This window comes from Pongo abelii, chromosome 13 (assembly GCF_028885655.2).
Source record: "Pongo abelii isolate AG06213 chromosome 13, NHGRI_mPonAbe1-v2.0_pri, whole genome shotgun sequence".
In the NCBI taxonomy this organism is placed as follows: Eukaryota; Metazoa; Chordata; class Mammalia; order Primates; family Hominidae; genus Pongo; species Pongo abelii.
The window spans coordinates 127,281,447-127,298,058 of record NC_071998.2 but is presented as its reverse complement, the minus strand read 5'-3'; the positions used below and the strand labels follow the sequence as shown (position 1 = coordinate 127,298,058).

At 51.8% G+C, this 16,612-nt stretch overlaps 1 protein-coding gene and 1 long non-coding RNA gene across 14 annotated transcripts in view; one reads left to right on the top strand and one right to left on the bottom strand.

Annotated features, from left to right (window-relative positions):
* Positions 1–1,727: 1,727 nt before the first annotated feature.
* Positions 1,728–15,004, bottom strand: LOC103891552 (uncharacterized). Its single transcript, XR_008510057.2, has 2 exons — positions 13,601–15,004; positions 1,728–13,390 (listed from the first exon to the last, which is right to left on the bottom strand). It is a non-coding gene; the product is annotated as an uncharacterized LOC103891552 (long non-coding RNA).
* Positions 15,005–15,216: 212 nt separating this feature from the next.
* The window catches only part of CAMSAP1 (calmodulin regulated spectrin associated protein 1), a 112,621-nt gene continuing 111,225 nt past the window's right edge, over positions 15,217–16,612 (top strand). For 8 of the 13 annotated variants that reach the window (XR_008510054.2, XM_054520899.2, XM_063714529.1 and 5 more), the window contains exon 1: positions 15,501–15,761. Coding sequence is in view for 10 of the 13 variants with exons in the window: in XM_054520899.2 (XP_054376874.2) it covers positions 15,602–15,761 (160 nt within the window). In the remaining 3 variants the exon portion in view is untranslated. Of the gene's footprint in view, positions 15,762–16,612 lie in introns of all 13 variants that reach the window. The other 5 variants (XM_054520896.2, XM_009245020.4, XR_008510055.2 and 2 more) reach the window with 5 other exon arrangements.

The window sequence follows — 16,612 nt, the reverse complement described above, 5'->3', positions numbered from 1 at the left end:
AGCTGGGCGTGGTGGCAGGCACCTATAATCCCAGCTACTTGGGAGGCTGAGACAGCAGAATTGCTTGAACCTGGGAGGTGGAGGTTGCAGTGAGCCGAGATCGAGCCACTGCACTCCAGCCTGGCAACAGAGCGAGACTCAAAAAAACCAAAAAACAAAAACCTAAAAAACAAAACAAACCACTATCATTAGGGGAGATGGTAATATGTTGAAATTATCACTTTACAAAAATTAAAAAGAAAGAAAGGCTGGGCACGGTGCCTCACACCTGTAATCCCAGTGCTTTGGGAGACCGAGGTGGCAGGATCGCTTGAGCCCAGGAGTTCGAGACCAGGCTGGGCAACATAAGACCCTGCCTCCATTATTTTTCTTTAATAATAAAAGAAATGACCTCCTTACGATGAGGTGAGCAAGCGTCAGCCTGCAGGCCAGATGCCCAGGAGCATGGGCTCACCCTGCCCTGACTTCCAACTAGGCTGGTGTCCAGGTGGGGAAAAGTCCTGTGCCCCTCCTGAGGGGGTGCAGGGCCCGATTTGGAAGGCCTGGGTCCAGGGCGGAACACTGCCACCTTTACCAAGGCTTGTGTGACCTTGTTGCCAGGGGAGGGTCTGATGGGCTGGCCCGCTGGGGATCTCTGGGCTACCAGCTGGGCCATCCTGGGGCCACTGAGAAGGCGAAGGGTGCAGAGCTCAGCCAGGCCAGGGTTTCCTCTCTCATCGCTCCCCACTCCTCTGTCCATGCCTAGGGGCATCTGCAGGGCTGGTTTGGGGCCGCCCAGAGGCTGTGAGGGCCAGAGGCCTCACCCGGGTCACCACCCAGAGCAGGAGGTGAGCTGGGGGCACGGGAGCAAAGGGGAGGCAGGCAGGCTCAGGGGGAAGAGCTCCAGGAGGCAGGTGTGCGGTTAGGGTTAGGGTTATGAAGGAGGGGAGGGGATGTGTGGGTGATGGTGCATTTTGCCTTCTCCAGCAGCTGGGTCTCAAATGCTTGGGGATCAGGTCACCCAGGAGGGTGGGGTGACCAGAGGCCAGGGTTCCAGAAAGGGCTGGCACCTGACCATGTTGGACTAGGGTGACAGGGACTGGATCACAATCCATACGAGGGTGTCCCATTTGTCCCTCTACCTCCCCCCACGGAGGTGGGAACCTGGGGCTGGTGAGGGTGATGGCACCTCTCTGCAGGGCCCCCAGATTCCTGACACATAAGGAAACAGTGCTCACTCGCCCCATTTCTCAGGTCGCTGACCACCAGCAGTCACGGAACACCAGGGGATGATCCACGCATGACAGACAAGCAGGGCAGGGGAGCAGGGCCAGAGCTGGGGAGCCCAAGGTGGCCTCAGAGAGCACCTGTGTGGAGGGAGGCCTGGGGGTGTCCTGGGCTTGCCTGTCCCAGGAGCCGGATGGCTGGCCGAGCAGTGTGAGGACAGAGCCCAGTGCAGGACGGGCAAACCCAGGAGGTGTCTGGGAGCACCAAGAGCAGACAGCTTCTCCTGTGGGAGAACAGAGCGCAGCTGCTCTTGGGGAAGGAATGTGCGTGAGGCTGAAACTCGGGCGTTCACCAGGTCTGGGGTGGCACAGACCTCTTAGCTATCCCATGGTGTGGCCGTTCAAAGCTCACCCCAACCTGGCAAAATCGCATTTCTTATTATTTAAATTCTCTCACAAGGGAGAAATTGAATTTAATTCACTTAATTAAATTAGCATTTAATTCACTTAATTAAATTAGCATTTAATTCACTTAATTAAATTAGCATTTAATTCACTTAATTAAATTAGCATTTCCTCCTTGGGGGAGTGATGATGTGGTAAGGCCAGGCAGCCCTGCTTTAAGTGTGCCTGGCTGGGCACCACCTGTGCCAGCCTGGAGCGACCTGGCCGGAGTGTTAGGGGCTGTGGTGTCCGGTGGGTGTCCAGGTCTGATGGGAGATGGTCCGACTCCCTTGCATACTTGTAGAGAGTGACATTTTTCAGTGGAAGTGTCCACAGGTTTCCTCTCCAGCGGTGGGTTAGCCATGGGATGGGAGGTCTGTGAGCACCCCTGCTGGGTCCTCCCAGGGCTGGGCCCGAACCCAGCAGACAGTGCCAGGCCTGGTTCAGGTCTCAGGAGAAGCAGCCCCGAGATTCACAGAGGCCAATGTCCCTGTCTCTGAGACTCAAGTTTCCACATTTGCAAAGTAGGGGACATCCTGGGGCCCAGGTGCAGCTCCTAGTTCTGGGTCGGCACACAGCAAGTGCCCAGGAGTGGCTGGCAATGTCAGTGTGCCAGGATCTGAGCCTGCCCCGAGGGATTGGGGATGGTGCCCCCAGCCTCCGAGGCTCCCAGCGAAGTGGGGACCCTTCCTTAGGGTTCATAGACATGGGGTGCATCCAGAGAAACTCGGCAGCCGCAGGGGCACCTCCCAGATCCCTGGGATAGCTCAGCTTTCAGCGCTCGTGGAGCCCACCCCAACCCCAGCCCTCCATTGTTCCTGCTCGTGGTGCTCACTGCCGTGGTTCACAGGCTCTAAACTACCCCCTCCTGGCAGAACATTCCAGTGGGCCAAAGCAATCCTCCTGCCTTGGCCTCCTGGGTAGCTGGGACCACGGGCACACGCCACCACACCCGGCTAATTTTTTTGTAGAGGTGGAGTCATGCTATGTTGCCCAGGCTGGTCTTGAGCTCCTGGGTTCAAGCAATCCTCCCACCTCGGCCTCCCAAAGGGCTGGTATTACAGGAGTGTGCCATGGCCTCAGTCCGTTTTTATTTAACAGGTGGAATTTTTGCGGTGGGTCTGATGGAGGCCAGAGAGGTCAGAAACCTGCCTCTGAACTACCCTTCCCACGTCACTCCTGGACTGGGGGCTTCCAGGGTGCCTCTTTGCAAGTCAGCATGAGAGTCCTCCCTCCCATGGAAGAGTCTACAGGGGCTCTGCTGACATCCTTCCTGCTCTCTCATTTTCTGCTGAGGGTGTTTTTTGGTAGGTTCAAGACGCCCAGTGAGCTGGGATTTCCTGGGTTCCAGCAGCCCCTGCCACTTCCCCAGGAGCTGGGACTGCAAGTGGGCCCACCACATCCGCTCTTGCAGAACCTGGGGGAGAAGGGGCCAGACAGCATGGGTGGAGTGAGGAGGGGGCCAATGGGGAACAGAGTGGGGGAAGTGTGTATGGTGTGGTGGGGGCAGGTGCAGCCCTGGCCTGAGCTGAGGCTCCAACCCTCAGCGGATCCCATCCTGGTGAGACACCGCTGCACTGTGTACCCCAAGGTGACGGGGGCCTGGCACCATGGGGGCACCCGCTGGAGGGCAGAGATTGACCATTGCAGGTGCGCAGGTCGCTGGCATTAAGCAGTCACAGCAATGCGGGACAATCACCTCCCTCCCTCCACAGAACTCTCCATCTGCCCACTCTGTCCCCATGAAACACTCGCTTCCGTCCCCTCCCCAGCCCGGCAGCCACCTTTCTACTTCTTGTCTCTCTGAATCTGATGACTCTGGGGACTGCCAGTGAGTGGAGCCACAGGCTGTGCCTTTCACGACTGGCTCATTTCACTCTGCATAACGTTCTCAAGGCTCATCCGTATTGTAGTGTGGGTCAGAGTTACCTTCCTTTTTAGGGCTGAGTAGTATTTTCTTGTGTGGCGAGGCCACATTTTCCCTATCCATCATCTGTCCACAGACACTTCAGCTGTTTCCACCCAAGTGGAATAAGCTGCCATGAACTGGGGTGTCCAAACACCCCTTGGAGACCCTGCTTTCAATTACAGGGTCCCATGGTAATTCTGTTTAATTGTCTGAGGGACTTCCATGCTGTTTTTCACAGTGGCTGCACCATTTTACATTCCCAACAACAGTGCACAGGGCTTCTTATTTCTCTACATCCTCCCCGGTACTTGCTATTTTCTAGTTTTTTTGGTAGCAGCCATTCCAGTGGCTGGGAGGGGGTCTCTCGTGGTTTTTGGTTTGCATTTCCCTACTGACTAGTGATGTTGAGCATCTTTTCATGTGCTTCTTGGCCATCTGTGTATCTTTTTTGGAGAAGCGTCTATGCAAGTCTATTGCTCATTTTTTAACCACATTGTTTGGTTTTCTATTTTTGAGTTATAGGAGTCCTGGATATTAATCCCTTTTCAGATACAATATTTGCAAATATTTTCTCCCATTTTGTAGGTTGTCTTTGTACTCTGCTGATTTTTTTTTTTTTTTTTTTTTTTGAGACAGTCTCATTCTGTCACCCAGGCTGGAGTGCAGTAGCACAATCTCGACTCACTGCAACCTCTGCCTCCTGGGCTCAAGCGATCCTCTTGCCTCAGCTCTGCAAGCAGCTGGGACTATAGGAATGAGCCACCATGCCCGGCTAATTTTTGTGTTTTTTTGTAGAGATGGGGTTTCACCATGTTGCCCAGGCTGGTCTCCAACTCCTGAGGGTCAAGTGATCCACCAGCCTCAGCCTCCCAAAGTGCTAGGATTACAGGCATGAGCCACCATGCCCAGCTTCTGCTGACAGTGTCTTTAAATGAAAGCAATGTCTTGATTTTCATGATGTCCAATTTACCTTTTCTTTTGTTGCCTGGGCCTTTGGTGTCATATCCAAGAAATCATTGCCAAATTCAGTGTTACGAAGCTGTTGCCCTGTATATTTTTTTTCTTGCTACAGGGTCTTGCTCTGTCATCCAGGATGGAGTGCAGTGATGTAATCACGGCTCACTGCAGCCTCAAACTCCGGGACTCAAGTGATCCTCCCACCTCAGCCTCCTGAGTAACTGGGACTACAGGTGTGCACCACCACACCTGGCTAATTTTAAAATTTATTGTAGTGACGGGGTCTCTCTCTCTGTTGCCCAGGTTAGTTTCAAACTCCTGGGCTCAAGAGGTCCTCCTTTCTTATTTTTTGAGACAGAGTCTCGCTGTTGCCAGGCTGCAGTGCGGTGGTGCAATCTCGGCTCACTGCAACCTCTATCTACCTCCTGGGTTTAAGTGATTCTCCTGCCTCAGCCTCCTGAGTAGCTGGGACTACCAGCGCACACCACCACACCCAGCCAATTTTTGTATTTTTAGTAGACACGGGGTTTCACCACTTTGGCCATGATGGTCTCGATCTCTTGACCTTGTGATCCACCCGCCTCAGCCTCCCAGAGTGCTGGGATTATAGGCATGAGCCACCACACCCGGCCTCGGGGTATGAGTCCTCCTTTCTCAGCCTCCCAAAGTGCTGGCATTACAGGCACGAGCCACTGTGCCTGGCTTTGCCCTTTATTTTCTTATTAGAATTTTATAGTTTTGGATCTTACATTTAGGTCTTGGATCCATTTTGAATCTATCTGTGGTAAGGTAAGGGCCAAACTTTATTTTTCTGTGTGTGGATATCTAGTATTCCCAGCATCATTTGCTGAAAAAGACTGTCCTTTCCCCACTGAATGGTCTTGGCATCCTTATTAAAAATCATTTGGCCATGTATGCAAGGGTTTGCTTCTGGGCTCGCTATTCTATTCCATTGGTTTGTATGTCTGTCTTTATGCCAGTGCCACATTGCTTACTATAGCTGTGTAGAAAGTTTTGAGATCAGGAAGTGAAAGTCCTTAAACTTTGTTCTTTTTCAGACTGTTTGGCTAGTCAGGGTCCCTTGAGATTCCAAATGAATTTTAAGATGTTTTTCTGTTCCTGCAAAAAATGTCATTGGGATTTTATAGGGACTGCATTAAATCTGTAGATTGCTTTGGGTAGTACTGACATCTTAACCATATTAAGTCTTCCAGCCCATGAACACAAAATGTCTCTTCATTTATCTGTGTCTTCTTTCTTTCAGCAATGTTTTGTAGCTTTCATTGTACCAGTCTTTCACCTCCTTAATTCTTGTTTTATTCTTTTTATGCTATTGTACATGGAATTGTTTTCATAATTTCCTTTTCAGATTGTTCTTTGCATCCTACTGCTTTGCTGAATTCATTCATTAGTTCTAACAGATCTTTTGTGGAATCTTTAGGATTTTCTTCATATACGATCATATAATCTGTAAACAGAGATCATTTTACTTCTCCATTTTCCATTTGGATGCCTTTTATTTTTCTTGCCTAATTGCTCTGGCTAGATCTTAATAGAAGGGACAAAAGTGGATATTTTTGCCTTTTTCCTGATTTTAATTTTTTTTGAGATGGAGTTTTGCTCTTGTTGCCCAGGCTGGAGTGCAATGGTGCAATCTTGGCTCACCACAACCTCTGCCTCCTGGGTTCAAGCGATTCTCCTGTTGGAGCCTCCGGAGTAGCTGGGATTACAGGTGTGCACCACCATGCCTGGCTAGTTTTCTATTTTTAGTAGAGACATGGTTTCTCCATGTTGCTTAGGCTGGTCTTGAACTCCCAACTTCAGGTGATCTGCTCGCCTTGGCCTCCCAAAGTGCTGGGATTACAGGTGTGAGCCACTGCACCCGGCCTCTTATTCCTGATTTTACAGGAAAAGTTTTCAGCCTTTCATCACTGAGCAGTGTTAGATGTGGGCTTTGCATAAATGGCTTCTATTATGTTGAGGTAGTTTCCTTCCAGTCCTAATCTGCTGAGTGGTTTTATCATGAAAGGGTGTTGTTTTGTCAAATGCTTTTTCTGCATCAATTGAGATGATCATGTAGTTTTTTCCTTCATTCTGTTAGTATAGTGTAGTACATTGATTTTTTTTTTGTATGCTGAGCCATCCTTGAATTCCAGGAATAAATCCCCTTGGTCATAGTGTATAATCCTTTCAATCTGCTGCTGAAGTTTGCCAGTACTTTGTTGAGGTTTTTTGCATCAGTGTTCATAAGGAATATTGGTCTGTAGTTTTCTTTTCTTGTCGTGTGTATGTCTGGCTTTGGTACCAGGGTAATGCGGGCCTCATAGAATGAGTTAAGAAGTGTTCCCTTCTTTTCAGTTTTTTGGAAATGTTTATGAAGGGCTCGTATTAGTTCTTCTTTACACGTTTGGTAGAATTCACCAGGAAACCATCAGGTCTTGGACTTTTCTTTGAGATTCAGATAATGCTTTTAATGCCTGTAAGATTAAAAATGAAATTAAAGTACTTTCATCACAAATTTTAAATGGTGGTACAGTACTGCATGTGCTTCTTTATGAATGCATTAAATAATGTAATTGAGCAACTGGTCTAGGAGTTATGGTAATTTTGAAGCAATGATGAACAGAATAGTATTCTGTGGCATCTGCAGCAATGGTGATGTGATGTGAGACATCCATGACTTCTGTAGGAGGTGGCGTCCCGGACACTGCTGATGCTGCAGCAGCAGTTGGTTGCCTAGATTCATAATTCAGGAAAATGTTAAATATTGGTTAAAGGCCAGTGATGATACAGATGGTATTTTTTCCTGTCCCAGTTCTCAGTATCAACCTTCTCTGTGTGCTGGATATGGTAACTATCCCAAACACCCCCATGGGCCCATGTCACACATGAACATATTCTGTCATATCTTTCCAGAAAAAAAATGCTGAGAATGACCACAGTAAGGGACGCTTTACTTTGAAACATTCCCTGGTGTACCCAGCCCTGACCAAAGGCCATGTGGAGGCTGGAGTGTGCAGGTGCAAGGGGTAGTGCCCTGTGCAGGAGGGTGGCCTTGACTCCTGGGGTGCACAGGCATGGCCTCTCTGCAGGACCTGTGCTTCCACTAGGAGGCTGTGGTGGTTACATGCTCCTGAGTGTGTTTGGGGAAGGAACTCAGTAATTAGTCACCATGTGCATACATTTCCTGCAGCTGCTGTGGCAAATTACCACAAATTCAGTGGTCAAGACGCAAGCATTTATTCTCTTACAGTTCTGAGGTCAGAAGTCTAAATTATCTCACTGAGGTAAAGTCAAGGTGTTGGCAGGGCTGGCTCCTTCTGGAGGCTCTAGGGTAGGGGGGAATCTGTCTGCCTTTTCCAGCTTATAGGGGTCTCCACATTCCTTGGTTTGTGGCCCCTTCCTCTGCCTTCAAAGCCAGCATCTTCTCTCCTCTGACCCGCTTCTGTGGTCACATCTTCTGTCCAACTGTGAAGCTCCTGCCTCCCTCTTATGATCGTGATTATATGGGACCTACCTGGATAGTGCAGGATAACCCCCCATCTCAAGGCCCTTCACTTAATCCCATCTCCAAAGTCCCTTTTACCAGGTACGATGATTTAAAAGATGGCATCCCCTCCAAAATTCATGTTGAAACTGAAAGTTGTCAGAATCAAAACAGAGTGACTAATGTTAAGAAAACCCTAACAAATAGAGCTAGGGAAGGCCATGAAGAGAGGGTCCGTATGCCTGATAACAAAAACTATCACAAAAGACCGCAAAAACCACAACCTTGCACAAAGGCCATTGAATTTTTTTTTTTTTTTTTTTTTTTTTTTTGAGCCCAAGTCTCGCTCTGTTGCCCAGGCTGGAGTGCAGTGGTGCAATTTTGGCTCACTGCAACCTCTGCCTCCTGGGTTCAAGGGATTCTCCTGCCTCAGCCTCCCGAGTAGCTGGGATTAGAGGTGTGCACCACCATGCCTGGCTAATTTTTTTATTTTTAGTGAAGACAGAGTTTCAGCATGTTAGCCAGGCTGGTCTTGAACTCCTGACCTCAAGTGATTGGCCCACCTCAGCCTCCCAAACTACTAGGATTATAGGCGTGAGCCACCACACCTGGCCAAGGCCATTGAAATCTTATACAAGAAAATACTTCTGCAAGGATACCTGCCCAGCAGCTACCTTCCAAACTTGGACCGGTGTCTCTCTTGCTATTAATCTTTGCAGTCAAGGGTAATCATTTCAAAATGATTATGTAATCTTCCTTTTTTCCTTTAAAACCTTTGTCTTCCTTGAACATGCACAGTTCCCGTAATATGCGTGTTCCCGTTGCAAGGCCCTATTCCTGAATAAATACCTCTTTAGAGAGCTCCTCTGTTTGTCATTTAGGTTAACTAACAATAAACTTGGTCCCCACTGTGGAGAAAAAAGAGGTGGGGCCATTTAGGACTAGGTCACGAGGGCTCCTCTTATAAAAGAGTCTTCCTGTGGATTTTGGCCTTTTGTTGCCCCTCTGTCCATCCCACCTTGTGAGGACACAGCATTCTTCCCTCCAGAGGAAACGAAGTGCCCTCACCAGACACAGGACATGCCAGTGCCTTGATCTTGGACTTCCCAGCCTTCAGAACCATGAGAAACACATTTATATTGTTTATAAATTACCCAGTCTGTGGTATTTTGTTACAGTGGCACAAATGAACTAAGTCACCAGGTCACACATTCACAGGTTCCAGGAATTAAGAGTGGACATCTTTGGGGAGGGGGGGGGGCGTTGCTGTCACTGCACTATTTCGCTAGTAAGGAGTCCAGGGGCCTCATCCTGTTGCTTGTAGAATAAGCCAATGTCCACTTGGTGGGAACCTCAGGATGTCTAGGAACAAGAGGGGAAAAGCAGGGCAAACAGGATGAGTTCTCCTCTTGTGCTCTCCGTGGGCAGGTGGGAGCCCCTCAAGGAATGTGCCCATCCAACTCCTCCCCAGAAGGCTGGGCCCTGGAGTTACTGGAGCTGTGCCTGAGCAGCTGCTATGCTTGTAGGAGAGTTCTGAGCACCTTCCCTCTACCTTCATCATATCTAATAATGCTGTAACCTAGTCTCAACATTAAAAACAAAAAAAAGGGCTGGGCGCAGTGGCTCACGCCTGTAATCCCAGCACTTTGGGAGGCCAAGACGGGCGGATCACGACGTCAGGAGATCGAGACCATCCTGGGTAACACGGTGAAACCCCATCTCTACTAAAAATACAAAAAATTAGCCGGGCATGGTGGCGGGCGCCTGTAGTCCCAGCTACTCAGGAGGCTGAGGCAGGAGAATGGCGTGAACTCGGGAGGCAGAGCTTGCAGTGAGCCGAAATCGTGCCACTGCACTCCAGCCTGGGTGACAGAGCGAGACTCCATCTCAAAAAACAAACAAACAAACAAAAAACCAAAAAAAAGGTCAGCCTGTTTTGCTCTAACAAAAATATTTTTCTCTTTTTCTTTTTTTTGAGTCAGAGAGTCTTGTTTTGTCACCCAGGCTGGAGTACAGTGGCACAATCCCGGCTCACTGTAGCCTCAACCTTCTGGGCTCAAGTGATCCTCCTACCTCAGCCTCCTGAGTAGCTGGGACCCCAGGTGCACACTATTGCTTCCTTCTATTTTTTTTTTTTTAATTTTTTGTAGAGGTGGGGTCTTATTTTGTTGCCCAGAATGGTCTTGAACTCCTGCGCTCAAGCGATCCTTCTGCCTTGGCCTCCCAAAGTGCTGGGATTACAGGTGTGAACTACCATGCTGGGCCAGAATTAGTTTTTTTGTTTGTTTTGTTTCGTTTTTGAGATGGAGTCTCCCTCTGTCTCCCAGGCTGGAGTACAGTGGCACGATCTTGGCTCACTGCAACCTCTGCCTCCCAGGTTTAAGCAATTCTCCTGCCTCAGCCTCCTGAGTAGCTGGGATTACAGGCACGTGCCACCACGCCCAGCTAATTTTTATATTTTTAGTAGAGACATGGTTTCACCATGTTGGCTAGCCTGGTCTTGCAGAATTGGGTTTTAATAAGCAATGAGAAGCATTATAGCAGCCCTGATAATGAAACTTTGATGACATAGAGACTTCTTCCTCTTCTCCTTGTGGTTTGTCCTTTAAGCCTAGGGGGACTTCTGGTCCCTGGACTCTCCCCTCTCCCCACTGAGGTCTGGCGTCAGCATGGACCCTCACACATGCCCTCAACTGTTCTGCCCTGGTCAAAAAAGCCACTGTCTAGGCCCCACCTTCATCCTGTGTTTTTGGTGAGTGGACATACACCTGAACCACCCGGCCTTCCTGTCCACTTAAGGGATGTCCCCAGAGAGGCGAGAATACTGCCCCACATCCAGCCCAGATAACTATCCTGGGCCTTCTGTGCCTCCAACCTGCCGTGCCTCTGCCCTGCCCTTAACCAGTCATAGGGCCACCAGGGGAAAACCAGTCAGGCTCCCATCCCAGCCCAGCCCTCCTTCAGTCCTGCACCCTGCTGCCTTCTCTTCTGCTGCTACAGGAGGAAAAAGGGTCTCTCTGCTGGGCTTCTGCTCAAGGACACATGACGCCTGCTCCCCATCATCAGATCCTGTCTACTGCATCACTCCAACAGGCACCTGTTGTCACTCCATCTTAAACACGCCATTCCGCACCCCATGCCTCTATCTCGCTGCTCTCCTTTACAGCAAACTCAGGGACAGAATGCAAATACTCATCCTCGGAACTCCTGCCTGTCTTTTGTCCCCACCCAAATCTCATCTTGAATTCCCACGTTTTGTGGGAGGGACCCGGTGGGAGGTAATTGAATCATGGGGCAGGTCTTTCCCATGCTGTTCTCGTGATAGCGAGTAAGTCTCATGAGATCTGACAGTATCATATTAGGGGGAGTTTCCCTGCCCAATCTCGCTCTTTGCCTGCCGCCATCCACGTAAGATGTGACTTGCTCCTCCTTGCCTTCCACCATGATTGTGAGGCCTCCCCAGCCATGTGGAACTGTAAGTCATTAAACCTCTTTCTTTTGTAAATTGCCCAGTCTCGGGTGTGTCTTTATTAGCACTGTGAAAATGGACTAATACACCACCATTCCACAAAACCTGCACTCGCCAAATCTGAGTTAGCTCCCAGGCCATAAGCTGGGGACCCCTCTCCTGGCTTCTCACCTTTCACGCTGGCTACTCCCAAGTGCTGCCCCTAGGCCCAAGCACCATGCCTTGACTTCCCCTCCACCTGAGCAATGGCTCCTTGGCGCTTCTTCCTGTCTGACAGCTCTAAAGTCTCTCTCTGTGGTGACAATTCCCAGTCTCCAACCTGGGCCACACCAGTGACTTGCTCATCCAATCGCCCACCAGCATTTCCATGAGGAGGCCCAACAGGCATCTGAGACTCAACACAGCCAAAGCCACAGCCCAAACTCCGCTGATATTATATTAGGGGGAGTTTGTGGGAGAGACCCAGTGGGAGGTAAAATCCCTCCCTGTACCACCCTGCCCTGACCTTTCCCATCTTGGTTAAGGATAACTTTCTCCTTAAAATTGCTTACGCCCAAAACACTGTAACTTAAATAAAATGGACAACTTCCTCTAAAGACACAGACGATCTGAATAGACCTACAACAAATAGGGATTGAATTAGTAATCAAAATAAGTAATCAAAAAAGCCCAGACCCAAATGGCTTCAATAATGAATTCTATGAAACACTTAAAACAATTAAAGCTGGGTCCAGTGGCTTGTGCCTGTGATCCCAGCTACTCAGGAGGCTTGAGGTTGGAGGATCAGTTGAAGACAGGAATTGGTGACCAGCATGGATGATATAGTGAACAGCCATCTTAAAAAAAAAAAAAAAAAAGAAGAAGAAGAGGAACACCTCCAACTCATTTTATGAGGCCCAGTAGGACACTGATACTGATACCAAAACCAGACACAGACAGCACAAGAAAACTTCAGATCAGTATCTATGATGAATATGGATAAAAAAAATCACTCAACAAAATTGTATTAAACTGAATCCAGGAAGACAGATACTCCATGACCAACTGGAATTTATCTGAACGCAGAGGATGTGTCTTTTCAATATCTGAAAGTCAATTAATGTAACACACCGCATTACTAGAACAAGGAAAAAAACCCATGATCATCTCAATGGATGTGGAAAAATCATTTAACCAAATCCGACACCTTTTCATGATAAACACACTCAACAAACTAGAAATAGAAGATACTTCCTCGGCTGGGCGTGGTAGCTCACGCCTATAATCCCAGCATTTTGGGAGGCCCAGGGGGGTGGATTACTGGAGGTCAGGAGTTCAAGACCAGCCTGGCCAACATGGTAAAACCCCATCTCTACTAAAAATACAAAACTAGCTGAGCATGGCGGCGTGTGCCTGTAATCTCAGCTACTCGGGAGGCTGAGGCAGGAGACTCACTCACCTGAACCTGGGAGGCAGAGGTTGCAGTGAGCCAAGATCCAGCCACTGCACTCCAGCCTGAGTGACAGAGTGAGACACTGTCTCAAACAAACAAAAAATAGGTTTTATCAGGTTGAGGAAGTACTCTTTTTTGTTGTTTTTTAGACAGTTTCCCTCTTTTAGCTGGGATTACAGGCACCCGCCACCAACCCCAGCTAACTTTTTGCATTTTTAGTAGAGATGGGATTTCTCCATGTTGGCCAGGCTGGTCTCAAACTATGGACCCCAAGTGATCTGCCCGCCTCGACCTCCCAAAGGGCTGGGATTACAGGCATGAGCCACTGCGCCCAGCCTGATAAAACCTATTTTTTAAGCACCCACAGCTATCATCATACCCAAAGGTGAAAGACTGGATGCCTCCTCCCTGAGATCAGGAGCAAGACAAGGATGTCCACTCTTGCTGTTTCTAGTCAATATTGTACTGGAGGTTCTAGCCAGGGCAGCTAGGCAAGAAGAAATAAAAGGCATCCAGATTAGAAAGGAAGAGATAAATTGATCTCTATTCACAGATGACACGCTTTTGTATAAAATCCCAAGGAATCCACTAAAAGACTAGAAGAACTAATAAATGCCACTAAAAGACAAGAACTAATAAATGGGTTTAGCAAGGTTGCAGGATAAAAGATCAGTATACGAAAAGCCCTTCGAGTCACCCTTGACCTTTCCGGGTCACACTCCACATCCCATCTGACAGTGGATGGCCTCCTGCCGCCTTCTCAGCCCTTCCTAGTCTGTTCTTCACCCAGGAGTCAGAATGATCCTTTTAAAGGGTTAGTCATATCCTTCCCAAGCTCAGTCTTCCCAAGGCTGCCCATTTCCTGCAGAGAAGGGGCCACAGTTCTGACTGTGCAGGACCTGTCCGCATCCCTCCATGTCCCCACCTGCCATTTCCTACCAGTCCTTCCAGCTCCTGCGTTCTCGACTTAGTGGCCTCTGCTGTGTTTCTTACACTCCAGGCTCTCGTGTCTCAGAGGCTCTGTCTGCCGTGCTCCCTGCTCAAGACACTACTTCTGCAGATATCCTCACCCTCGACGCCCACGTCCCGCCGGTCTTTGCTCAAATAAGTGCCCTCCTCCTATGGCTTCCCTTGACTGCTCTGCCCTGTCCACCTCGTGTTCTTTTCAGACAGCTGACTCAAGAAAAAATAGACAATCTCAACAGACCTATAACAAGTGAAGAGACTCAATTAGTAACCAAAACACTACGAATCAAATAAGTCATCAAAAAAGCCCAGGCCCAAATGGCTTCAACGTTGACTTGAAGCCTGCACGTGGGTTGGTAAGTGAATGACGGACTGCCTGGGTCCTCTGGGCACCTAGCATTTCATACACGCTCCACCTCTGGCACGGGGTGTCTCGACCAGGTACAGGCAGGCTGGGAGCCCCGCGCCGGGAGCCCGCTCCCTGGAAGCTCGACCTCTCCCTGCCGTCAAGGCGCCGGTGGGCGGCACGCGGGCCGGCTCTCCCAGGGGCAGTTCTCTATATCGGCGGTGAGGTTCTCAGACCAAATCCTCGGAATGCAAACTCTCACGGCGTTCCCGTAATTCTCAGCCCAGCTCGGGCTCCGACGCAGGCTCCCGGGGAACGAAGTCAGCGTCCCTTCCGGGGGATGCGCCAGCGGGGCCGCACCTGTTTCTGCCTCAGGGGTCCAAACGCCCACCTTCCCTGCACCGGGACGGGGGTCTGGAGACTGTGGCACGTACAAATGGTGCCCGTCTGCCGGGCTGTCGCCTGCCGAGGTCGCCGCCGGCCACACCCACGAGGTCCCCAGGGCGCCGGCGGCGAGAGCTAGGCCGGCCAGGAGGCCGGGCTGTGGCTGAGGTGGGACGAGCCACGGCCAGGGAGGAGGCACGGCGCTGAGAGAGGGCGGCTGCGGGCTCGGCAGGATCCCCGCCGCCGACCCACTCCACCCACCCCGCGCCGCCCACTCTCCGCCGCCTACCCCGCGCTCCGCACCGCGGGCCTCAGAGCCTGAGGGAAGTAGCAGGGCAGGCGCGGATCCCGGCGGGTCCTACTGCGCCTGCGGAAGCGGGCGGAGAGGGGCGGGTCGACGATCACTGCGCCTGCGGAAAGGGGCGAGGCAGGCACAGGCCTGAGGGTGCCAACTACTGCGCCTGCGGAAAGGGGCGGGGCGGGCGCGGGCTGGCGGGCGGTGCCTACTGCGCCTGCGGAAAGGGGCGGGGCGGGCGCGAGAAAAGAGCGGAGCTGGGGGCGGGGTCGAGGGCGGGGTGGCGGGCGGTGCCTACTGCGCCTGTGCGAGGCCCCGGCGGTGAGCGCGCTCCCGCTCCTTGGCCGCCGCCTCAGCCGCTGTCGCCGCCGCCTCTCGCCCGGGACCGCGCACGCGCTGCCACCGCCCCCGGCCCGCTCCCGCCCCCGCGCCTGCCCCCGCCCCCGGCCCGCGCCCTCCTGCTGCCGCCTCTTTGGGCCGCGGGCTCGGCACCTCCTCTGCCCGGGCTCGGCGCCCGCAGCATGCAGCAGCCGCGGGGGCGGCGACGGCGGCGGCTGTGAGGTGAGGCGGGGGCCGCGCTCGGGCGCCCCTCCCGGCGGGCCGGCTGCGGGGCCGAGTGGGGGCTCGGGGCGCACCGGGCCCGGCGCGGCGAGGGGCGGCGGCGCCTTTGTTGCGGCCGGGCCGCCGCCTCAGCCCTTTGTCTGCAGATGGTGGACGCGAGCGGCCGCGCCGCCGCCGAGGGCTGGAGGAAGATGGAGGCCTCGCCGGACGGCGCCGCCGACCTCGTGCCCCTGGACCGCTACGACGCGGCGCGCGCCAAGATCGCCGCCAACCTGCAGTGGATCTGCGCCAAGGCCTACGGCCGAGGTGGGCTGGGTGGGGGGCGCGGGGCGGGGGGCAGGGGCGCGGGCCGGGTCGGGGTCCGCGCGCCGCGCCTTTGTGCCGCGTCCGCACAGGGTCGGGGCTGCGCCGGCCGCCTCCGAAGTCCTGGCGGCGCCCGGGCAACGCGGAGCGTGGGGACGCGGTCACCTGGCGAGTGGGCGTCCCCGCGGCGGAGGGCGGCGTGGGTCGGGGCTTCCGCTCCTATTTCGGGAGTGCCCCCAGCCTCCCGTTGGCGGCGGCGGCGGCGGCGGCGGGAAGGAGCTGCCCGGTTCTGGGCGCAGGGAGGGACCATGGGGACCCGGGGCCGCTGTCTGAGGCGCCGCTTCCCGGCGCGCCGGGCATCGTCCAGTGCTGGACCTGTGATTCCGAGCCTTTCACTTGTTATGAATTTTGATGCTTACAAGCCATCAGCTGTTGAATTCCCCAACTAGAAATTGCTTATTCCGCGGATTGTGCTTAATCATAATGATCCCCTTTGGTTAATTCCTGTTTGGAAGAACTAGGTAACCTTGTTACTCAGTCCAATTTGTTAGGCCCTAATGTGCTTAGTGGATTAAGACGCTTCTGTTTCGTGCCCTGGGAGCAGGACAGACCTAGTGATTCTCGTAAGTGGCTGACCTCTTTATTAATTTCAGGTGCTTTGTTTCAGGTACAATTAAAGATTCATATTTCTGTAATCCTCTTTTCATTTGAAGCATTCTTAAAAAATTTGCCTTTATTCTGGTGAAAAATTACCCTTTTTAGAGTAAGACTAAAGGAGACAGAGAGCCCTTCCAGAGAAGAGTTCAGTTGACCAGTTTGGAAAACGCTGAGTAGGCGTTGCCCTGTTTGACAGT